General features: G+C 38.9%; 1 protein-coding gene across 1 annotated transcript in view; it reads left to right on the top strand.

The window, feature by feature from the left end:
* Positions 1–1,324: 1,324 nt before the first annotated feature.
* The window catches only part of LOC103369623 (uncharacterized), a 43,259-nt gene continuing 20,492 nt past the window's right edge, over positions 1,325–24,091 (top strand). Inside the window, exons 1-31 of the mRNA XM_008298377.1 lie at positions 1,325–1,404; positions 6,982–7,079; positions 9,904–9,925; positions 10,113–10,149; positions 12,017–12,139; positions 12,472–12,671; positions 12,760–12,863; positions 13,691–13,803; positions 14,004–14,531; positions 15,645–15,719; positions 15,823–16,064; positions 16,367–16,448; positions 16,591–16,734; positions 16,888–17,090; positions 17,184–17,293; positions 17,970–18,088; positions 18,203–18,379; positions 18,462–18,493; positions 19,113–19,210; positions 19,429–19,451; positions 19,583–19,604; positions 19,719–19,746; positions 19,837–19,915; positions 19,999–20,145; positions 20,270–20,481; positions 21,682–21,782; positions 21,877–21,995; positions 22,089–22,265; positions 22,352–22,383; positions 22,480–22,577; positions 23,548–23,570. Of these exons, the coding sequence (XP_008296599.1) occupies positions 7,028–7,079; positions 9,904–9,925; positions 10,113–10,149; positions 12,017–12,139; positions 12,472–12,671; positions 12,760–12,863; positions 13,691–13,803; positions 14,004–14,531; positions 15,645–15,719; positions 15,823–16,064; positions 16,367–16,448; positions 16,591–16,734; positions 16,888–17,090; positions 17,184–17,293; positions 17,970–18,088; positions 18,203–18,379; positions 18,462–18,493; positions 19,113–19,210; positions 19,429–19,451; positions 19,583–19,604; positions 19,719–19,746; positions 19,837–19,915; positions 19,999–20,145; positions 20,270–20,481; positions 21,682–21,782; positions 21,877–21,995; positions 22,089–22,265; positions 22,352–22,383; positions 22,480–22,577; positions 23,548–23,570 (3,522 nt within the window). The 5' untranslated portion in view covers positions 1,325–1,404; positions 6,982–7,027. The remainder of the gene's footprint in view (positions 1,405–6,981; positions 7,080–9,903; positions 9,926–10,112; positions 10,150–12,016; positions 12,140–12,471; positions 12,672–12,759; positions 12,864–13,690; positions 13,804–14,003; positions 14,532–15,644; positions 15,720–15,822; positions 16,065–16,366; positions 16,449–16,590; positions 16,735–16,887; positions 17,091–17,183; positions 17,294–17,969; positions 18,089–18,202; positions 18,380–18,461; positions 18,494–19,112; positions 19,211–19,428; positions 19,452–19,582; positions 19,605–19,718; positions 19,747–19,836; positions 19,916–19,998; positions 20,146–20,269; positions 20,482–21,681; positions 21,783–21,876; positions 21,996–22,088; positions 22,266–22,351; positions 22,384–22,479; positions 22,578–23,547; positions 23,571–24,091) is intronic.

The following is a 24,091-nucleotide window of genomic DNA, read 5'->3' as shown; positions in this document are numbered from 1 at the left end:
GTTTCAACAAACGTGTTTTTTTCAGGTCTTTTCTGCTATTTCCAGTCTTTATGCTAAGCTAAGCTAACTAGCTGGTAATGGTAGCTTTGCATTTAGTGTGAATGATGTTAATCTTGCTCTCCACCAGAACCTTGAAGCATGTTTCCCAAAATGTCAAACTGCTTCTTTCAAAATACAGGTATGGATTAGAGCAGCTTTAGGTTTAATATCTGCAAAGTGCAAAGAGACACAAAATGTTTCTTCTCAGCTACACATTTGGGAATTTGTTGAAAGACAATATGGCTGGTGTGTAACTGAAGAAATAATAAGATGAAGTGTTTAAAGTATTGTGTTGGTATGAGAACTCAGATGCCCTCTGGCTGACAGACTGTCATGAGAGTTATGCTGCAAGAGTGATGTGGTTGTGAACATACTGCTTTGAATTCCTTCCTCCTTATCAAACTGTGAATATATGTACTTCTGAGTTTTATGAGTTGCTGGGCTTTTGTATGTACTTCTCTATTCTTGTCAGCCGCCACCGACTCTGAATGAATAGCCTGCCACGCTGAATTCAATTCATTTTTAGAAAACGTGATTAGAAAACCAGTTCGACTTGATCAGCGTGTGTGCGTGCGTGCGCAGAATCACTTGTTTCCTGTCTGTCATTGTGACATTTACTGTACAGTTTGATTTTTACAGTGACTTATTTACTTTTTATTTTTTATTAAGGAAAATTGACAGAGCTCCCTGAATTAGTTAAAGAATATATATTGAGGAAATCTATCGCTTTAGAGCCTTAAAGGAGATAACATCTATTTTAACATATTTTTCACTGGTGGCAGAGCTGTTTACAGTCAACCCCTATTTTTGGTGTCCACACATGACGACCGTGTTGGGTGTGGTGCAGAAAAGAAAAGAAAAAAAAGCATCCTTGACAAGCTGTTTAGCATTCAAAGTAAATCCAAAGTAAATTCTTGGTTGATCTCTAAGTTAAACACCGCATGATTCATTATAAGTATTGTTTTATTATATCTATAACCAAAGGCTTATATATCCAGAAACAAATACTGTGGAGGTATAACCTGTTGAACATGAATCGGGTGTAACTTCATACATTTTCTTTTGTTTTTTTTTTTACCCCTTTTCTTGCTCTCTTTCACACAGGCTTTCATAATCTAAAATGCTGAGCGCACACACACAAACACGTGCACACACACAAACACGTGCACGCCAGCTGCAGTTGGATACACACCTGTGGAAGAGGAACCTGCTTAGTTCTGCCCCCTTGTGCAGCGCGGAGGAGTCGTCGTCACAAGGCAACACACCCTACAGTGGTGCACCTGAGTCTCAGGTGTCAGGAGAGAGACAGTGTTTAACGCCAGCTCTTCACAGCACCCGAAGGACTTGAGCTACAAACAAGATTCGGTAAGAGATTTAGCTTTGATTTTTATGACATTTTGCCATTTTATTTCCAACCTGGACTCTCACTGTAACTTCAAGGAAGTCATTATCCATTTTAAATCTTATCTCTACATGTATCTCTCATAGATGGATGTATTTTAAATCATTGATATTTCTCCTTATATCAGAGGAAACACAGAACAACAAATACAAGCTGAATTGTGTGTACGGGCTGTTTTATAAAACATGCAGCAAAAAAAAACGTTCTTTTTGTTGTGTGACTGTGGAAACAACGTGCTGTTTGGGGATTTCAGTGGTGGGAATAAGTTCTGCCTCATTAAACTTGAGTTTCACTGCGTGGTTTCATATCTGTTCGTTCCAAACAGTAAAATCTACTCAAGAAGCGACTCTCTGAATACCCTTTAGAACAAAGAATAAGGAGAAATATTACATTTCTAGACTTACACTCAAAACTTAACTAAAAACACAGCAGTAGAAAAATATCAGATTCAAACAAAACGCATAAAACAAACATCAACATGTTAATTCTGTTGGTCAATAACTCAAGACCTGTACATGTTGCAAAGTGCCGAGAATTAACAGTGAAAGTTCTCTTTACAGCGGAGCCCTGAATACACTGAGTTGATTATGGAGTGTGTCATACATTTATTTGATCATTATTGCTGATTAATTTTAATGCTCTGTTGTGTAAACAGAATGTTGTAATTCATCAACGTGGACCTAATTTTAGCACCTTCACATGCTTTTATCTACATCATAATTAAAAGGTTGATGATATGTTTTGTGTGGAAATCTTTCACAAAGTGATTTTACACATGCAGTGGATTAAAAGAGTACATCTCTGGCTTAATGGTAGTGAGATACATGGATGAAGTAGTGAGGAAATCGATGTGTCGCAAAGTGTACCACAGCTGTAGCAGAGTTGAAGTAAGATTTTGCTGTTTATATGATTTTATTTGTCTAATCCTAAACATTTGTTGTATTAAAACCAAATTAGAAGTCAGCCAATTCCACTAAAGTTAGCAATTTAACATGTACACAAGTAAATTGGCATTTAAGGTAACTTCCCCATAAATTGTACAACTCATTTTAAAACTAAATTTTTTTTTGCCTGCTGAGCTCATTTGAGTTTATTTTGTCAAATCCCTTTAGTTCCCCTTTGTTTTTAGTGTGCGTGGTTGTGTGACTTTGTGTATTGTAATTTAACCAGCCCTCCAGGACAAACATAAATATGAGAATATTGTCACATCTCTTTTGTTGAGCTCCAGCTTTGAAAATAGCAAATTATTCACAAAGACTCCGAGTTGTTTACCTTCACCTGCCAGAGTTACAATCGTGTGGAGGAGGAATGATCGTGAGCAAACACTTAAACTTAAGCCAACTATTTATTCTAAGTCAACGATCTATGTCGCAATATACGATAAGGAAATAAAGAATCAATAGGGTGTTGAGAGGGAGTTCATGAGTGTGAGTGAGCGCTGTGTACGTATTCATTGGAAAAAAAAAAACATTTTCCAGACAAGAACAGCGCTTACAGCCGACAATGTTACATCAGAAACACAAAATGTTGACTTAGCGGAAGAAGCCATCATAAATGAAGGCCTTAAATTGTCATACAATGTGCAACAAACCATAAACTGCACCTAATTTTTTAGTTTTGTTTACTCTAAATCTTCTTTAAAGAGCTCATTAGTTTTTTTGTCATCCTAGCATATCTGTGTACTCGTATATGTTTCTGTGCACACACTAATCTTCCACGAAACTGGGACTAAAAAAAATGGCCGCCCCACCACCCCTGCCCCACTGACGCACATAGAAACACAGCAGCTTTTAAAAGCACAGTGAATGGGTACTTGAGGCTACTGTAACACTAATTCAGAGCTATTTTAGGAGCAAGTGGAGGCTTTGTTGCTGTGAGGGTACATGATAGACTGAGGCTGCCATGTAGTGCAGCGAGGAACGTCTGTATTTGAACATCCAGCGTACTGCAAGATGGCTTTGGGTTCGAACCGTCTGGTGTTTCTGTGCAGGGTTGGCAAGTCGGTAGATTAACTGGTGATTCCATATTGGTAGGTTTGTGTGGTTGCTTGTCTCTTTGTGTTGATGCTACGATGGCTGGCTGACCTGTCCGGGGTGTGCCCCAGTGGGTTGGACTCCAGCCCCTACAATCCTCCACAGGATAAATAGCTGATGGATAGATTGATGGAAAAAGAAAAGTCAGAAAATGTCATTGTCAGTGTTATCCATTAACCTTTGAAACTGGAAAGAGTTACTCTTCAGGGTTACTCTTCTGGATATTGCAGTCTATAATCAATAAATAGTTACAAACATCAGATACTGATGTTGAACAATAAATAATATTTAAATAAACAAACAGCTGATAATATCTAAAAAAAAATGAAAATACGTACTGTACATTGTTATCCTGCTGCTAAGGTTCAGACCATTACGCCTGGCATGGTTGTTGCTCGTCTATAAATGAAATAATAATGAAAATAATATTTAAAACAAACACCAGATTTTAGTGCGAAGATATCGTCGGCTTATAAGTTTTAACTAATATCTAAAAAATGAAAAAAAATTAAGTACCATACATCTTTGGCTCGCTGCTACAATACAGACTAAATTCTTTGATATTACAAAAACAATAAATAACAAACATCAAATTAGGAGTTTCCACCACATACTACACATGTAAGTCTTTTACAATAAAAGTCTTGTTAACCATCTGAACCTTCATCAACCTCTGGGCATTTTTTATTTATTCTTTTTTTTGCTTCTGTCACATTTTTCACTTCATTAAAAAGTCCTGCACCTTTGTAGAAACAACACAACTGCCCAGTATGACAAGGTTCAAGCCATCTGAAGAATTGTTGTCATGTGACCTTTTGCCTCAGCTGAGTCAGTCATGGCTTCAGGGTTGTGGGTGAGAGTGCAGAATTTCTTGTTTGTTTGTTTGTTTTTTTTACGTAGACTGGTTCCAGCAAGTTATTTATTCTCATCTCATTTTTAAATGAAATGTGTAGAATAAAGTGATTTTGATGAAATATCAGAATGTGTGTTGGAAAGATGAAAATGCAATGATTCTGTCTTGAGGATTCTTTTACAGTATCTGGCTCTGATAAGTGGGATTATTGTAGCGTTTTTGTTTTTTTGTTTTTTTTTCTCACTAAAGGGCCTGTCAAATCCATCAGAGATTTTTTGGGGGGGGTTCAAAAGGTTAAGAAATTAAGGGTTTCTACCTACTAAAATAAACGGGAATTTGAATTGAAAAAGAATAAAGGAACTGTTGAGTTTAGGTAAATAAGAGCCCAGGTGCTGATTGAGGAAATAAAGCACACAAAGCTAAAGGATTAGCAGTATTCAACATAACCACAAACCATCAGCTTTCATGGGAAATCTACCCACACCACATCACCAATCATGACATTACAGGAAAATAAAGTTAGCAGCTTAACTTATTTGCTATCCTGTTCTGCCCCGCCTCCCTCATCCCCACGCTCACCCCAGCCGCTCAAAGCAGATGGCCGCCTTCCCTGAGCCTGGTTCTGTCAGAGATTTTTTTTTTCCTGTTTTGGTTCCTTCCCACCGTCGCCGACGGCTTGCTTGGATTGTTGGGTTCTTTGTTTAAAATATGTGAAGTGCTATGAGATGGCATAGGTTGTGAATTGGCGCTATATAAATAAAATAAAATAAAATTGAATTCAAGTAGAACTGTCCCGGAGAAGAACAGCAAGCTCAGAATATAATAATTACTGGATGTAGCTGCAGTCCTGTAGGTACAAATTGCCTGCACCGGGATGTGTTTTATTGCATTTATAGTCAGACTCTCTTTTTGATAAGTCTGTCTTTCCTTCTTTTTTTTATTGTTGTTGCCAGTGCTGGAATAGTGACCTTCCTGCAGGATTTGCTGCTATTTAATCAGGCTTTCCACCATCTAAAAGGATGTGCACCTGCATCTGTATAACAACGAATGACGCAGAGAAGACTAAAAACACTTTTCAGAGTCTCCTGTGTGTCAGTGACAGTCTAGATTTTTTTTTTTTTAAACCTGAAAATAGCCAATGAGGAGGTGCAGAAGTCCAGTTTCCTATGTTTAAAGGTTGTTGTGAAATTTTGGCTTTAAAGCATTTTCTGAAATATATGTAGACCTAACCATATAAAAAAACTCAAGTCATGCTTCTCTTTGCCTGTTGCTGCAACTCGACTGTAGTTTTGCTATGCAAGTAACATAAAAACACACACAGAGTGACAATGCGCCGTGTTATCATGAGTTGGATCTCTTCGGAGGATGACGGGTGCTGCGTAATCACAACGGGCCAATGACACATCTCTTTGGCTCGTGTTTTTGTATAACAGGCTGCTAAAATATCTAAATTGATAAATAATGAGCTGCCCATGTGGTCCACAGAGGTCCTCGGCCCTTCAGGATTTGTCCCGGTGGTCCTGATGGCCAGTCCCTCTTGTGGGGACATAAATCTGTTGACATGGTCACACTGTGGAAACAAAGTAGATAAAAGCTGGTCCTCACAACTTAAACACACGTCTGGTGACAAAGTTACTCGATCTATTCTAGTGATGCCAATGTCACAGGTGGGATGAGGCACTTCAAAGATTCTCACATGTTTGATTTGACAAGCAGAGACTGCTCATATTAACTGGATGTCTGCATGTCTTCATGGCCAGTTTGTACAGGAAGACATATTAGACAAACCAGCATCTCTTTCATTGTGGCTTGTGGGTGTTGTGTTAATATCGCTACTGTCAGAGAGCATCCTTGTCTCTGGAGAGGATTTGTAATATGACACAAACATGATTCTCGGGCCAATTGAGTAAGGAAATGAATCTACGCATCATTTGGTTTCACTTTGCATGACATATTTTTTACACCCCATAAGTATCGGACGATCACCGCTATACAATGAGATCGACTCTTCATTTAAAACTTAAACTCTCTTTCCTTTAAGTGTATTGGTCTCAAAACATACACAGTTTCTTTGGAAGTTCTGTCAGAAAAGTATCACAGTAAACCAAAGTATATTCTTTGTTCTGCAGCATATATCTTCAGCGAGGTTATGTGCTTGTTGCCTTTGTGTCCATTGTGTGGAAATGAATGGTGTAGAGTTTCATCATTCTTTCCATTCGTACATCTATTGTCTCATCATCGTTTTGCCTCCATGTTAAAGGTCACCGTTTGCCACTGATTGTAAGTGATCTCATAGCCACTCCCTGACTCCTGACTGCCATCAAACACTGACACATAAGAGGGCAACAATGATCGAACTAAATCCTTTTATTTATCTTTAAAACAAAAAGAACTTATACAACATCTCATATATTAAACTGTGTACGGCTGTGATAACGATCTGAAGAGTTTCGTGCTGTACCTGCTGTTGCCAAACTGACATAATTAGACGTACAATGTTTACGTTATTCACTTTAAAATCGAGGTGAAGAGGACTATATGATTTCAGTTTTATAAAATGCCCTGATCAGGTTTCTACTCCACCTGTTAGTCTCGTAATGCTTGTTGGTGAATAGTGACTGATTGTAACCTGCCTTCCCTTCTTCCCTCCCCAGTGACTTTCAACACAGACCCCTCTCATCCCATGAGACCTGTCGCATTATGAGATCACTCTACTTATTCCTGCTGGTCTACCTACAAGGGAGCTTCTTTGGTAAGAACAGATTTTTGTCTTAGACACAGTCAACAGCCTATATTTTTGTTATTATTAACAACACTATTAAAAGAACAAACTCAACAGTGAAGCTCCTACTAGCTACTGTAAGTACTGTCTGTGTAGCTAAAGGCTATACTTCTGTGTCGTAGACTTTCATTCCAAATATGAGCCGCATAGGGTGACATATTCCTTCATAACCAGGATTTATGATCAAGAGCACAACAGTTTATTAACTCACATACATCGTCTCCCTGCTGTAAATGTGCACTAGAGCACCAAATGTGTATTAATCCAGCCAAACAAATGCTCTTTTTATTCTGGTTTCATCAGAGATGGTAAAAGTACTCACATTCTTTACTAGAAGTAGAGATACTTGTGTAAAAATAGACTCTGGTAAAAGTAGAAGTACTGATTCAACTCTTTTACTCAAGTAAAAGTGAAAAAATACAGGTTCAGAAATTTACTTAAGTACAAAAGTAAAAATGAATTTTTAGCTCTGATGATACACGATGCCTCTTTTGATAACTCTGCAAAACGAAAAAAGTTTTAAGCACACAAAATAGATTGTTTTCATCCTTTAAGAAGCTGCACAGTGCTGCTACAGAGAAAAACATCACTGGACAGTTTTCCATTTCAGCAACATTATGAACATTAATTATAATCAACATGGAAACACTCGTCTCTTCAAGAATACCAACGTCTTTCATTGAGCCTCAGTGGAAGCTGGTTCTCAAAGTTCTTTGAATGAAGACGGCCCCTTTTGGGTCTGAAAATCAGTCCTGCACTGCTAAAAAGCCTCTCGCAGACAGCTGAGGCAGGCAGGAGTGTGTTGAGCTTCAGTGACAAATTGCACACTGTTGGTAAAGATAAAGACGTTTGTTGTCACATATTTTACGTCATGTCGTCATCCGCAGAGGCTGAAACAAGTAACGAGCCAGTTTTGAGAATGTAAGGACTAGAAAGTCCAGATATTTGTGTTCAAAGGGAGGGAGTGAAAGTAAAAAGTCGTCAGAAAAATTCGTACTCAAGTAAAGTACAGATACCTGCAAAGTCTACTTAAGTACAGTAACAAAGTGTTTGTACTTGGTTACTTCCCACCTCTGGGTTTCATGAATGTTGTCTAAAACTACCGCTGTTAGTTGTACTCGGCTCCTCGTAAAGATGAAACTTCACATCTTTACCTGTAAAATTGATGTCTGCAATAGAACAAAGTTACTTGGGAACCTGACAGAGAAGTCAGAAAGTGTTGAGAGACAGAATAAGTGTTTAGTTTTTTCTCCTTTCACTGGATCTCACTGGACAGGAAGAGAACTACACAATAACAGCAACCGTATTGTTCAAAAACTATGTTGTCAACAAATTCTATGAAAGGACCAAAATCTCTAATGTCCTGTCTGAAGCACGGTGGTTCTTAGTGGAGATGTAAGTGTTATTAAAAGGTTCACAAATATGTCGTTGGAGCTTTTTAAAAAAAGACTCCGTAATTTCTGAAAACAGCTGGGCACTGTCTTTACGAGCAAAGGTTACTCAAACAAGAGTAAACAGTGCTTTTGTTGAGGACTGTTTTCAGCTGCAGAATAATACACAGCTGATTGTTTGGAGAGGGTGTATTAAATCAAAATGAGCAGCGCAACAGTGCGGCTCTTTGGTGTGTTTTAATAGTTTCTACGACAGAGAGGAATAAAATATGCGAGTCTTTGGATACACAAACTTGTCGGAAGGATCAATTCTTTTGGTCTTTTCTCTGGATTTGTTGAAAATAGCAAATTACAGATACATATTGCTGACATTATGACAACTACCACTGAAAGAACAACATTTTATGCCCTATTTAGAATATTTGTTCTCTGATTTGAGGTGAAACAGAGACATCAGGATCATTTCAGAGCAGAAAACTTGTGTTCATAGTCACTCAGAATCCCCCCAAAAAATGAAAAGAGCTTGTTTTTCAGGTCACTATTGGAGCAAGAGTGTACTAATTAGTAGCAATACAGGAAGACAACACTGTAAAAAAAAAAAAAAAAAAAAAAGAAGTAATTTTACAGATAAAAATATTAGAATTTTTTACAGATGTTTCTCATTTTCCGATAAAACAAGGAAAGGCCTATGGATTTACATTTTTTTTTTTTGTATTTTAAGGTTTTGCTCCTAAAATTACCATCAATTAATCATAATTTAGGATTACATAGAAATTATGTTTTTTCTAGACAATTCATTGTGTTTCTACATATTTAACTGTAATTTTACATACAAGTTTCTGTATTTTTCTACAGCTTTGTCACTGTTTTCCAAAAGACAATGTAATAACAGTGGATCAACAGACATTTTCTGTAATTTAAAGAGTAACCCTTAAAATTACAACTAATAGCCATTATATTAGATGACATTATTATTATCAGGTTTTTTTAATGGCAGTTGAATGTATTTGTTCATATATAAATTGAATTTTACTCAACATGTGATGTAATTTTACAGATCTTTCCTAATAATTACGCTGACGTTATGTGCATAAAATGACAGAAATTTGTAGGCATTAGGCTTGTGTGATTAAAGGGTTGTTTTTTTTTTCTTTTTTAAGAGGTAAGTAGTAGTATTTATATGGACAGAAACGTAATCAGTACATTATTTTACAGAAAGTGCACTTTAAATACTGTAATTTTACTCAAAGTATTCTGTATTCTTACACATTTTTGCTTTTCAAAATATAATTTTAAAAAAACAAAAAAAAAACCTGTAATCCATTTGTATTGTTTTAGTCAACAAAATGTCCAAATAACTTTGCTCACATTCGACTCTAACAATGAACTCTATCTCATCCCAGCAGGGGGATCAAGAGCACAAAGGTAAGATCAACAAGTTGAAAATCTCAGTTAAAAAAAAACCAGACATAACATTTTATTACAGAGCCAGTGGTGCAGAAAATGTACTTGTCCATTTGTAAAGACTTCACACTGTTTGAACTGCAATGAACTGTGACATCTTTTTATCTCCAAATGCTCGTCTGATTGCCTCACCAATGGAAATCTACAGAAATTCAACATGTGATCCAGCAGAAACATGTGGTCCGGTGAGTGAAGCCGACACATCGAGTTGCTGCACACAGATGCAAAATGGTCCCAAAACTGTTCAAAAATCACATCCTCTGTCTCTGTTGATGAATCTGGATTTATGATAGTAATGAATCCCCGTCAGAAGCCACAAATGCAAACATTCAGATTTTATCTGATCAGTTTCTCAGATTGGTTACGAAACAAGAAATGATTAGCCTGCGTTGAACAAGTGGGGAAGTTGCCAAGCAACATTCATTGTGGATTTGGTATGCTTTTGTTATTTAAAGATGATGTATTATGTTGAGCCTTTTGTTGGCGTCTCCAGAGCAGCTTCAGGATGTGGCGTCATCCTACAGCAGAATATTTGAAGGTATAATAATTGGTCTCTGTGACAGAATCACGTAGTATGATTTTTCTTTTTCTTTTTTTTTTTAAATATGAGGAAAATGTACAATATGTCTTCAGAGAGAACGAGGAATCATATTCAGCTGCAGTCAGCAGTGTAACTACTGAGCAACCACAATACTTCCACAGTAACGGTTTGGTTGTGTCTTGGCCGTCGCTGTCACGGGACTCTTGGCAGGGCTCAAATATGTAGCCGCTGAACACTCCAAAGCACATACCAGCAGGATCAACGTGGTTTGCACTTTGTTCACATGTCATTTATCACTTTAGATCTTGTCAACTTATAGCAGAGCAGACATTGTGAAAACATTTGATAGTCCTCAGGTGTGGACAAAATACCAACCAAAAAGAATGTGCTTGTCATGAAGACCAGTTTGTCCAGTTAAGAATCAGTGAGATTGTTAAAGGTCACGTTGCAACTTGTTCATACTTATTTTTACATTATTACTGTGAACATGTTTGGCAGTGTATTGAGGGAACTTGTAATTCAATTAAGAATGCTGATTGCCAAATATGTAATGAATTATATACAAACATCGGCTCTGTTACAGATTTCGAGTGTCTGCTCAAATCTAGCTGAACTTGCAGCCACGTTTTGGCCCAATCAGCCATAATTTGCCTTTACTAACTAGACTAACTACAAATCTACAAATACAATCCAAGTCATGCTGACATAATGCTGATTCTAACCTCATATCAGATAAATCTACCAGAACAGGGCAGCTGTTTTGGGTAGGACCCAGGCCTTGGTACACATAAACTGCTTTACAAACATTTTTTTTAGCAGCAGGTTAGCAACCTGAGAACTACAGACACATTACATTCGCAAAGCCAATAAAGTTCATTATGAGATTTTGTTATCATAACTATGGGATCTAATCATGAGAAAAGTTGAAAACAGTGTTTATAAATGAATTCTGGAACCTGAAGTTAAAAGCCTTTTGTTGTAGGAACAGTGGAAACCTTTACATAAAACAGGAAATGTAGTGTTGTTGTGGGTACAGTGTGCCTCACTCTGGGCCTCCACCACAGATGGAGATCAGCAACATCAGCCCTGTTTTTTGTTTTTTGTTTTTAAATTTCTATTTGTTAAGATTAAAAAATAAAATTCCTTTCTGCTGTGTACCACTTTATGCAATGACAACTGTCACTGATCACCTGATGATCCCTGAGACCCTGATGTCATGACTACAAGATAACAGATTATAATGACACGCTCAGGAGTAATTTTTTTCTCTTTTGTGAATGCAGTCTGCTTGTATACCAAAGCAGCCGAGACCTATATAAGAATACAAACCTATAAAATAGCACATTGAATTTTTACAAGCTCTGATGCAGCTTCTGTCGTCTGCAAATGTCTACAGCATAAAAAACCAGCATTACATTCCAACAAAGCTTGAAGTCGTATTTTAAATTGTTTTAGAAGTTGTCAAACTGTTTCCATGTCACTCAAGTTTTCTGCTTGTCATAAATTCCAAGGTGCCAGATCCGACCTCACGCTTCCTCCAGTGTGTGGGACTGCCGTCAGCAGACACGGGGCCGGACCACATGCGCAGACTGAAAGCAATGCTTGAGGCGACGATGGATATGTACACCTTCATGGTATGGCTTCAGCAGCCGCACAATACCAAGAATGTGGTCACAAATTCCTGCCTGACCACATAGTGCTGTAATGCTGTGCTTGTTTTTTCTCATGTTGTGAACATCAGACTCTCCAGATTGTTGCTTAAAGTACTTGAAGTCCTCTGACTTTAAATCTTTTATAAATACTGTTTTTATTGCCAAGGGTTAAATGTCACAAGTTAAATGTGTTTGTCCACATGTTTGTTAGCTCTTTAGTGAAACAAATAGATCCACGTTGTGTACAATTCTTTCTTCTTCCTCGTCATTCCATTCTAACGATTTTTTACACTCTTCTGTCGCTGCTATCACAGAAATCCAGCGTGAAAGGCGTTCCACTTCTGAGCCTGCAGGGGGAGCTTCAGTTAAACTTGGACGCGGACCCTCTCCAGAACGAAGCCTTGGTCCAGATGTGGCTGGAGGTCAAGATGAAACCGCTGCTGAAATCTATCACCAAACAGTTCCTGACCTGCCTCAGTACCAAGAACTTCAGCTGCACCACCTACCAGACTGTGTATGTATCTCTGTCCATGTCTTTCTGTGTGTTTCTGTGATTGCAGCTGTTTAACAGTGACTTTTCAATGACCCATTTCTTGTTGCAGAGTGCGGGAGCTCAGCCACCATTACTCTGAGATGGATCCAGTCAGACAAAAGTGGATCTACATGTTCTTTATGTACCCCTTCCTGTCTGGAGACAAAATTGCTGGTAAACTTTTAATTTCTCTTAATTATAACTCTTAATAAATTAAAAACCTCCATTTGTGTCATGGTCCTCTCAGGTTGTGATATTAATCACTAAAAGGCCTCATGTTTATTTAATACGTTCACCACAAAGTGCCATATTTGTGAGCCAGAGGTAAAAATCCTGCTGTGCAATAAAGAATTCAAATAAAGGATGAGACTAAAAGAAAGAATCCCTGAACGGAAAATAAAGAATAACAATTCAGAGACAAAACATCCTAATTATCATCAATTATCATCGTTTTGAATGTTTGCTGCCATAATTATTGAGTCCAGTTCAAAGACGTTGGCTTTCTGTGCTCAGATTAACTGTTTAAAATCTCACTGGACTCCACCTTAAACCTATATAACTATTTACATGTATGATGTTGTTGTAGAGCCACATATATCAAAGGGAATATGTCCGTATCATCAAAATATGGTTGTAACACAGCTGGGTATAAATGGGTACACAGAATGGATAAAAATACAACAACAGCTTCATTTTTAACAGAAATATGACTTTGAGATATTGATTTAAAAAAGACTTTTACCTCGTCATTAAAAGTTTGCTTTGTGCAAAATGTTGATAAAGAATACCCTAAATAAGTAGGAAAAGCAGTTTTAAAAAAAAGGACGTTTTTTGCCCAAAATTGTATACAGCGCAGTCTATGATGATAAATGAGTTTTGAACCAGCAAATATAGGTGCACACTCTTGCTTTGATGTGCTTTATAAACAGGTACATTTTTGACAGCATCACAACCAATCAGTTGTTCTTTAGCCTAAATTTTTTTACTGAAATCTCTTCCAGGTTGTGTGAGTCCAGATGAGAGCAGTGAGGAGTGGCTGATGAAGAATTTTGGTTCATTCAGAGCCATGGCTCGAATGAAGGACCTTTCAACACTCAACATGGTCTTCAGTGGAGTGAGTTAAACTGTCTCTTCTGTAAGGGCTTTTATGCTAGGTGATCTCCAGAAACACTTAGCAGAAGTTTTAAAGTTGTACGAAATGGAGGAAAAGTTTCATTATTATTCACATTCACATTATTGCTTTTTCATGCTGCTGCCTCTTGGTCTGACTCTCCTGTTCTCCTTCTGTTACTCCTCATCTCTTTTCTGACACAGCTGAAGGTTCTTCACCTGTTGACCCCAGAACAAAAGGCTGAACTGCTTTTGAGGCCTGAAGTCGCAGGTTTAGACAACGGCACCTTATCCCTGGTCTTCCACAGTTTGCTGACAGGAGGCTCTGGCCCTCCACCCACTGCTATGCCTGGATGGGGCCAGAACTGGACGACTCCTGGATGGGGCCAGAACTGGACGACTCCTGGATGGGGCCAGAACTGGACGACTCCTGGATGGAGCCAGAACTGGACGACTCCTGGATGGGGTCAGAACTGGACGACTCCTGGATGGGGTCAGAACTGGACGACTCCTGGATGGGGCCAGAACTGGACAACTCCTGGATGGGGCCAGAACTGGACGACTCCTGGAGGGGGTCAGAACTGGACGACTCCTGGATGGGGCCAGAACTGGACGACTCCCGGAGGGGGCTCCACCTACACAAGCCCCAGATACCCATCTGTCTCACCCTCCTATCCTCCACAACCTACATATAAGCCATACCCACCGTCTCCACAGTACACCCTCAGAAAGGTACTGTAGTAGGATGTATTTAAGTACTTAGATAAACAGCTATAGAGTCGCCTATCAACTGTTTTACAATTTAGAAAGAATTTAGAGTCTGAATTATTTTAGGCTACACGATCTACTCTCAAAGTTTTCAATGCACCCAATACAATATGTTCATCAAGTGGACACAATTACAGATGGAAGCGTTAATAAATGTGTTTTCTAACATGTTTATTAACTTAATATGGCAAAACTAGGCCAGTTGCTCTGTTTATGATTTACAGTTCTGCCCCCAAATGGCCCAATAAATCAAATAACGCACATTGTAAATCATTTAAAGTTGTTTCAGCAAATAAAAGTAAGTTCCTCTGCTGCCTTAGTGATGTGAATTCACTGCACTTTGGTAGTGGTTTAGCTTAAATTAGCCAAACTACAAAAAATAAGTTCAATAAACTTAAGATATTAAGTTGAATTCAGTAGTCACTTGAACAATAAGTACAGAGAGACTTGATTTCTTTTTACATTTTTTAAGTTGAAAAAGTTCACGCTAATCGCAGGCAGTTAGAGTGAGTTCAATTTACGAGTGTAGGAACTGAATTCAGTAGTAACCTGTGTCATGATCAGAACTGTTTTGATTATTGTGAAGATGAAACAACTGTAACTTAATTTAACAAGGATACAAAGCAAATTTCCACCATGTCTGTTTTCTCAAACTACAAAAATCAAGTGTCTCTGGGGAGTTTTAACCCTCTAATAGCACCTGTCTGTTTTGTTTTATATAAACTGAATTTAATGAGTTGATTAAACTCTCAGCTGCTCATTCACTTGACTCTTTATTTTTACTCAAAAATAGCTCATGTTATAAAAACTCTTTTTCACTTCTAATGTGGTCTGAAAATACAAACACAAATATTTCACAGTCAATTGACTAGAAATTAGCAAAACTATTTAGATTAGGTGAACGAGACAAGATGAGTTGATTTGAGTCAATTCCATTTATATTGTTTTACAGCACAGGATTCAAGACATAAACACAGAAATACAAAGGGATAATCACACTTAGGATATTAAGAAGTTTCCATTCCCACCTAAAGTTGTCGCATCTAATTTTATACGACCTGTCGTCTTTTGTCACAGGTTTTGAAGGGAGTGATGACGGCTTTCAAACCTATTGGGAGCTTCGTTCATGACTTCGTGTCCTTCACACAAGAGGTACAACGTGCACTCACACACATGCTGCCCCACAACATAAAGTCAGATGCAGGACACAGTACGGCCGAACAAGTATGAATCCTGACCTGGTGTGTTTTTCCAGAGGGATGTGTCCGAAATGAGAAGCACCACTCTGACTCAGTTCCTGCTCAACTGGACTCTGGCTGAACTGGCAGACATGTATCGGCCGCCAAACACAACCGCACTCCCAGAGATGCCAAAGTTTGACTTGATGAATGTGGAGGACTGGTACCAACAAGTTGTGATGCCACTGTTGCGGAGGTTCTTGCCGGATGACGCAATGCTGATGCATGATAACGTCACACTCGCTTTTCACAAAGTGTTGTAAGTCAAGATAACACTGAACCCCTGATGTCAGAATTTGTCATCCTGAGATGTTATGTTTCTTCTTTGGTTCAACATTGGCTTTCTAAAGTATCTGTTTTTGATTGTTTATAAGAAAAAATACTCTATCAACTTAAAACACAGGGGTGTTGCATACTGTATAAGAACTTCAGGATTCAGTGGTGATAGAAAAAATTAACTGATGGGGGTTCGGGCTGATATGTTTAACATGTAATTTTATACAATAAAAATATATTAATGTGAATTAGTGGACCAGTTTACTTACCTTTCTTTTTGTGCAGCTATTTGGACCATGGTAAGGGTGACGAACCCTCTGAAATCCAGGATGTCTGTAGCGTCACCCTTGATAAGAACCCTTGCATGGTGAGATTTCACTTTATTTATGAGTTGCAAAACATTTTTATGATCCCTTCCTGGATGTCAAAGTCTGTTATGCATTTTTCTTGGAAAGCTGACACCCCCATCACCTTCTAAAGCCATCATTGTTTTGTTTTCACACAACCAGCTGACTAACACAGTGAAAAATGTGGCCCATGTTCTGCAATGTGCTGCCCGTACGAACCTGACAATGACTGAGGAGACGGTCATGAGACTAATAGAAGAGCTGACCAAGCGTCTGAACTCACTGATCAAAGAGTTGTCCACCGCAGTGAGTATCTTACCCACTCTTATCTGTCAGACGTCTTTACTGTGACCTGATATGAACGCCATAAGCAGGCTTGTGTGTTTTACCTACACATGTCACAGTTCCAACAAAAAACAAAAACTGAATCAGTGTTTCCTTTCTCTTCCTGTCATGTAGAACTTCACAGAGGTGGCGTCTGAATTTCGCCAGATCTTTCATGAGCCGGAGTCTCCGTCTCTGGCCCAGGAACACCTGGAGGACCCGGACTTCATCGAGCTCTGGTTCCAGATCAAAGTGCTGCCGCTCCTGCCTGACATACACCCAGACCTCCTCTCCTGCCTCAGCACCAAGAACTTCTCCTGCCCCACTTACCAAACCATGTGAGTTTACAGGTTTGAGACGATTTCGCTGTTTTTGCAGAGGCGTGGTTTCATGTTGTTGGTCTCATTTTGTCTCTGTCCTGTCTTGCACAGTGTGGCAGCTTTAAGCAGATACATGAGTGTTATGGATGTTGATCCAATGTACACTCAAAACATCTATGAGTACTTCATCTATCCCTTCCTGCTGCATCACAACACCTCTGGTAAGCAAACTGATGCAGCAGTACATTAAAACAGCACAATTATTGTCTTATACATTTAAAGTTAAATTTTCTTGTCCGCAACAAAATAAACATCTTCACATGACATATTACAAAACAGAAGGAGAAAAATCTTACAAACAACCGATAAAATGCAAAAATTACTACAAATATGCCGAACTTAGAGCATTTTAGTACAAATACTCCACTACGAGTAAAAGTCCTACTTTAAAAATGTTGTGTAAATAGAAGTAAAGAGGTATTATCGTTATATTTACTTTTAATATCAACAGTAAAAGTATTAAATGCTGAAAAACGTTTGAGTGAATCACAAGCAGCAATAGTTTATCTCAAGATAATTAAGCAGTATTTTAATGTTTTAGCAGCAGGTCAAGATCAAGGTATTTGAACCTATTTCATGGTGTGTTGTATAATTGATTAAAGTGTTTGTTTTATATCAGACATTTGAAGTTAGAATGCAACTTGTGATATTAACTTTCAAAATAGAATCGTATAATCATATAATGTGGAATTACCTCAAGTGTAGTACTTTAGTCAATTAACATCATTCTTTAATAAGTGTTATTTGTTTTTTCCTACTATGAATAAAATAACAACATGCAGAAAAAGTGATAACACTTTGCGCATTACATATATTTACATGCATTTTTTGTCACAGACCCTCAGTGTGTCTCTTCAGCCAATAACAGTGCAGAATGGCTGGAAAAAAATTTTGGTTACTTCTCAAGATTCGCCTCCATCACTGACTTCTACCGACTCAACCCAAGGTTCTCTGGAGTAAGTCTGGAAAACATCTACATGCTTAATGTCCTCATTTACAGTGGACTTAAGTGAAGCATTAAGTTTGCTGTGATTAATATATTCTCTCCTCTCTTTTGGGGTCCCGCTCAGCTGGAGGTTCTACGTCTCCTGTCTCCAAACCAAACAGCAGAGATGCTGGTGCTGCCTCTTCCTACTCCACCACAGAGAGACGTTGTTATCGACGGAGTGTTTGACTTCCTCTTGGAGTCCACTGAGCTCAGGAAATTACCAGAGGTCCTGCACTTTGTGGTCCGGCTCGCTGAAAAGGTAACAGCTTCGGGTAGGATTCAGTTGTTCATCAATCTCTAACCGTCCAGGATGACTAATTGTAAAATATTACATTTTTTAGGTCAAGCCTCCCTGTGATGTCTACAAACAAATGTGAGTACTTTCTGACGGTTTTATAACGTAGCACAGCAGTCGGTCATTCATTCAAGACGAATTGTATTTCTTTGTGAAGAAGTACAACACAGAAAAATCTAATAACATCACACAGTGCTGCATTGTAATGATGGCTAAAGATGAACCATTATTAATCAATACAGGAACTAGAAAGAAAAAAATAAACTATATATATATTATAGTTACTTAAACAATAAAAAAACAAGCATGTATAATTTTAATGTTATTGAACAAGCAAAATTACAAAAGTGTTCAATCACATTGACTGATACTAAAATTGGATATTAACATTTTTCCAGTTTTTCAAAGACTCCACAAAACCGCACTGCATAAACCACTTCCTATTAGCAGCCTTATCACTGACCATTATTATCTGTCACTTTAGCTGTCAGATGGCAAAAAAAAACAGGCTAAGCATTTTGGTACTGACAGTATTTTACTAAATACTTTTTTTTCTCACATTTGGACAGAGGACCGTTTTGGACAGTTTTCTATTTTTTTAAATAACGAATTCAGTGGACTCTGTAGCTCTGCTGGTTGTGTTGTAAGCTCTCTAAATACTTTACATTTTAAAAAATGTTTGTGGTCTGTGTTTTAGTTTGGAGCGACTGCAGAAAGCAATGCCAGCTTTGCCTCCAGACGTGGAATCTGAAACTTGGGCTGGCATTGATGACCTGATAAATGTTGCACCAATAGGTGAGTGTGTCTGCCTCACACACACACACACACACACACACACACACACACACACTCTGTAAGACCGAATGCACAAAAACATATGATTATCTCTTTTATTTAACCTGGCTGTCATGATAAAGTCTGCTTTTCAAATCACATTTATAAATATGTATTCCAGCTGTTATTGTGTTCATCCTATAGTTGACTAAATACTTCTTTTGTTTTGATTTGGACAGAGTGTGTGCCTGACAACCTCACGGTGAGATTAACTTATATTTGCTTCACTTATATTTCATGTGGAAGCTATTCAAGTGTAGTTTGTGTTGTTTCAATGTTACGGGTACTATCCAAAAACATTTTTTTGACATCTGTTCCACCTATCATTCACAGTGTCCAGTAACCCAGTTCAATGGTAAGAGTCTTTTGATGGTTCACTACACAGTCTCAGTTTGTTGCTCAGTATGTTTCCATAGTTACACATAAAATCGTTCGACATTTGAGAGCTTTCTTCTCTGCTGTTTGACAGAAACTAACATCTGCAAAGGAGTCAACAGGTATACCATTTTCCTATTATTTATATCCAAAATAGTACAAATGATTCTGATTATCTTTATATTGGAGTGCATTTGCTTCTTTACTTACAGCTCTGATCTACAATCCTACTTAAACACATCCATGCCAGTTCCCTGCAATGTTACCTTGGAGAAATACGCTTGTGCACAGGTGACTGTCTCTTTTAAAATAGTCTGAGTATGAATATTAGGATTTATTTCAGAAAATGACCTGTGACTCCTTCGCATGTGCAGCTGGAGAACTTCACGGCCGATCAGCTGGTGTCGCTGCTGAAGTGCAATCTGCCTGGAAACAGCAGCCGCTCCAGAGTGCTGTGGAAGATGCTGCTCACTAAAGTTTCTTCTGTTTTGGACCCAGCTCTGGACATTCTGAGTGACATGGTCAGTGGCTTTATTAAGCTGAAACACAGAACTGTCACATCCTCAACTTCTTGTCAGTCTTATTAAAGGGATGTACAAAAAGTGTGAAGTGTGTCTATTTCTAAGTGACTGATCTCTTCTGCAGTCCATGCCAGTGGTTATTCCATCAGCGGTGGAGATTTTGGACGTGATCGGAGAGATTAGAGTGTCGAGGCTGACTGACGAGCAGCTGATGAACAGCAGCGTGATCAGGCTGTGGTTCTCAGGCCGTCTGAGCCGCTTCTTGCCGTCTGCTTCAGGAGGGTTTCTGCGCTGTTTGAGCAACAAGAACCTGAGCTGTCAGTCATACCAGCAAATGTAAGTGTTTGTCGACACACTGCCAAAACATGTCCTGCAGCTCAACAACATGCGTGCTGTGTATGTCACACTTTACTCCTACATCCGCCTAATTTTTGCTGTTTTAGGCTCTAAATACCACACTTCCATCAAACTTTCATCTATTTATTCTTGTAGTTTTTAGTGACATTAAAAGACATAGAAAGCAGCAGCTCATTGAGGCCTTTTACAAAAATTTGACAATCTTTGGATAGATTACCATGAAAGCAATAACTGTAGTGGCTTAAGTGCATTTTTGAATTTTTCCTATCTTACAGAGGTGAAAAATGTTTCCTCCCCTCTATTAAATTGACAGTTTTAGCTTTGTGTTGCTTTGGATTTTAAAGGCGCAGCATGGAATAGCCACAAACAACCACCTCTTGTGTTACAACATAATGAAGTAGTGATGATCTTAGCAGAGACTGAAGGGACACTCCTTCTGTGTGGGTTGCAATCTGTTGTTTGTGTTGACCTGAAATACAGGTACTGTGGTGACGTTCATAGTGTGTGTTGCATAGAGAACTTTTAAACAAAAAAATGTATGATAAACTCATAAAATATGCTACGTTGGTCAAGATTAAATCCGATTTGACATGTGATAAAACTGAACAAACAAAAGAAAAACTGGTTGCTGCAGATTTCTACAGCTTTAACCAGAGAAGGACTTCCTCCTTAAACACCTTACATGGGTTCCTTTAAATAACTTTAATTATTCAAAGAAAAGTCCAAATTTGTTTTGCACAACTTTTTCTCTTTGAAGAGATTGATCCTTACGTTAGGAATCGTCAGAATAAAATATATCAATCCATCCATTATCTAAACAACGCTTAATCCTCACTAGAGTCACGGGGTGGCTGGAGTCTAGGTCACCAGTCTATCACAGGGCTACACTTAGAGACAGACAACCAAGCACACTCACATTCACACCTACGGACAATTTAGAATCACCAATCAACCTCAACATGTTTTTGGACTGTGTGGGAGGAAGCCGCAGAACCCGGAGAGAACCCACGCTGCACGGGGAGAACATGCAAACTCCACGCAGAAAGATCCCGGGTGTCCTCACCGGGACGGGAACCGGTGACCTTCTTGCTGCGAGGCAACAGTGCTACCAACTGTAGCTTATTAGTCATCATCATGTGAAAATCGTGTCTTTATTTCTGCCTTTGATTTTCATGTCAGACTGCCAGCATTTATTCAGCACTTTGAGAACATGACCACAAGACAGCGGGACATGGTCCTAAAGAGTTTCATCCTCCGTGTCCTGCAGCAGCCACGCTCAGGTACTCCCACCGCTCATATTTCTGAGATGGACTGAAAAGTTTTCAAATGTGTTAGCATTTACAGATGTTTCTCCCTCTTCTCGGCTTGCTGCAGATCCAGGCTGTGTGTCTGCCTCCAACACCAGCGCCGAGTGGCTCAAGAGGAATCTGGGTCCATTTTCAGCTCTGTTGTCGCTCAAAGAGCTGTTCAACCTCAACCCGCAATTCAACCCTGTGAGATCAGATTTCAGTTAATGATGGGGAATTTTTTTTTTTGCTGTCCAGTATGTTGTCATTACAAATAACTGTGAACTTTGTTGCTTGCAGCTGGAGGTCATACCTTTCCTGACTCCAAAGCAGAGTGCAGAGCTGGTGGTGCAGCCGTTTCCCAACCTGCCACAAAAAGATGTCATTATCGACAGGCTCTTTGATTACTTCACCGAGTCTCCTGATGAAAAGAAATTCTCAGAGTTTCTGTCTTATCTCGTCACATTCAGTCCACAGGTATTGAGAGTAAATCCTTATCATTTTGGATTCTCACTGTTCTCTGTTTGTTAAAGTACTGATGTTTGTTTTCTTTCTTCTATAAGGGAAACCTTTCCTGTTCATCGTACAAGACACTGTGAGTTCACACCTAAGTATTCCAGATGTTTAAGAGGCTACATAAATAGATGAATTATGGATAAGTGATTTAATTCCACATGTCTTGGTGTTCCAGGTTTACGAGACTGGACTTGGCCATGGCTACAGTTTCAGTTCACACAGCTTCATCCATCACATACACTAAAACGGCCTTATCCCAGCACATACCACCTGGTGAGAGAATGACAACAACATACACAGAATTTAGATCAATAACTCTTATTGTGTTCAGTGGTGGCTTCGGGTTTTTTTTTTTCACCCAGTGTCACACACTGTTTATATAATTTAGGGTTTTGTTCTGACTCAGAATGAGCCGTCTGGGGACAATAACGGCAAATGAAGGTGTTATGTAGCAGAAGTCTACAAGCTTAAGTGTGATTTCGGACCATTTGATAAACAAAAATGTCTATCACGTTTTAAAACTGGTTAAATAAGTAATTTTTTTCACTCTCAGTTCTTATCATTTTGGCGATGACTATGACCTCTTTGGGGGGTTGCAGTATATTCCTCTATGCAGGAAAAACACTGATCTGTAGCAATAATTGCCACCGCAAACTGAAGCTAACACTAATTGACATAATAAAGTCTCAGTGTGGTTTGTGGCTGCCAGTTGTTTGGTCTCATATAAAATATTCTTAGTAAAATTTGGGATTGTCACATAAATGTGGTTGTTTGAGCCCAGTTTTATCTGCAATTGCTGACACAGGCACAAAATAATGCAAATATAAAAATAATATAACAATGATGCATTTGATTATTTTGTGTCTTTGATTGGCAAAAGCTGATGCAAATCATTTTAACATTGGTGGGGAAAAAATTGATTAAAAAAAATAAGTAACTCTAATTTGGTTTTATTGTGAACATTTCTGTGACCGTGACAAGAATCTGTCTCTGTTTTGTGGGAGAGCTCCACAAATTTGTGTTTATTGTGTCGATATCCAGGTGAGAGGTCTGTACACTGAGAATAAAATGTGTGAAAAGCTGATTCTTGTGAAGTCGCCATACAGTATAGTGAGAATCAAGAGTCATATTCGTGTCTTTTTGTAATTGTCTTATAATTCCACCTTATCATTGAAATGAATGAAATTAATTTGAGAAAAATCCACATCATTTACTGATTTGTGTGTTTTTGCTTTTATCATAGGTTGCATCATATACAGCACACAGGTAAATATATGTAATTTTAGATTTATGTTTTTGTCTGAAGTTGGACTCATAACTTGTATATTGTTTTTATGTCACTTGTATATTGTTTTTGTTATTATGTCTATTATGTTTGTATTTTCAATGCACCTTAATATGGCAGCCATCTTAAATTTCGTCATGCACCATGTTGGATGACTATTGTGACGGTTCGTGCTCAGTGACTGTGTGGGTGGACCCAAACGAAAAGGGAGAAGGGCTAAAGGAAACAGGATTTATTAGGGAAGGTGGTGGAGTGATGGGCACCAGGAGGCCCGGAGACGGAGACGAAGAAGGCGGGTCCCCTCTGGAGGCCGGGCTGGGGCCGGGAGCCGGCGATGGCGGGGGCGGGAGCCGGCGACGGCGGGTCACCTCTGGAGGCCGGACTCCGGAGACGGCGGAGCACCCCCGGGAGCCGGACTCGGGAGACGGCGGAGCACCCCCGGGAGCCGGACTCGGGAGACGGCGGAGCACCCCCGGGAGCCGGACTCGGGCCGGGGGCCGGA

Source organism: Stegastes partitus, unplaced genomic scaffold, assembly GCF_000690725.1.
Source record: "Stegastes partitus isolate 25-593 unplaced genomic scaffold, Stegastes_partitus-1.0.2 Scaffold1310, whole genome shotgun sequence".
In the NCBI taxonomy this organism is placed as follows: Eukaryota; Metazoa; Chordata; class Actinopteri; family Pomacentridae; genus Stegastes; species Stegastes partitus.
The sequence above is the reverse complement of the archived record's forward strand: the minus strand, read 5'-3'. Positions and strand labels throughout refer to the sequence as shown.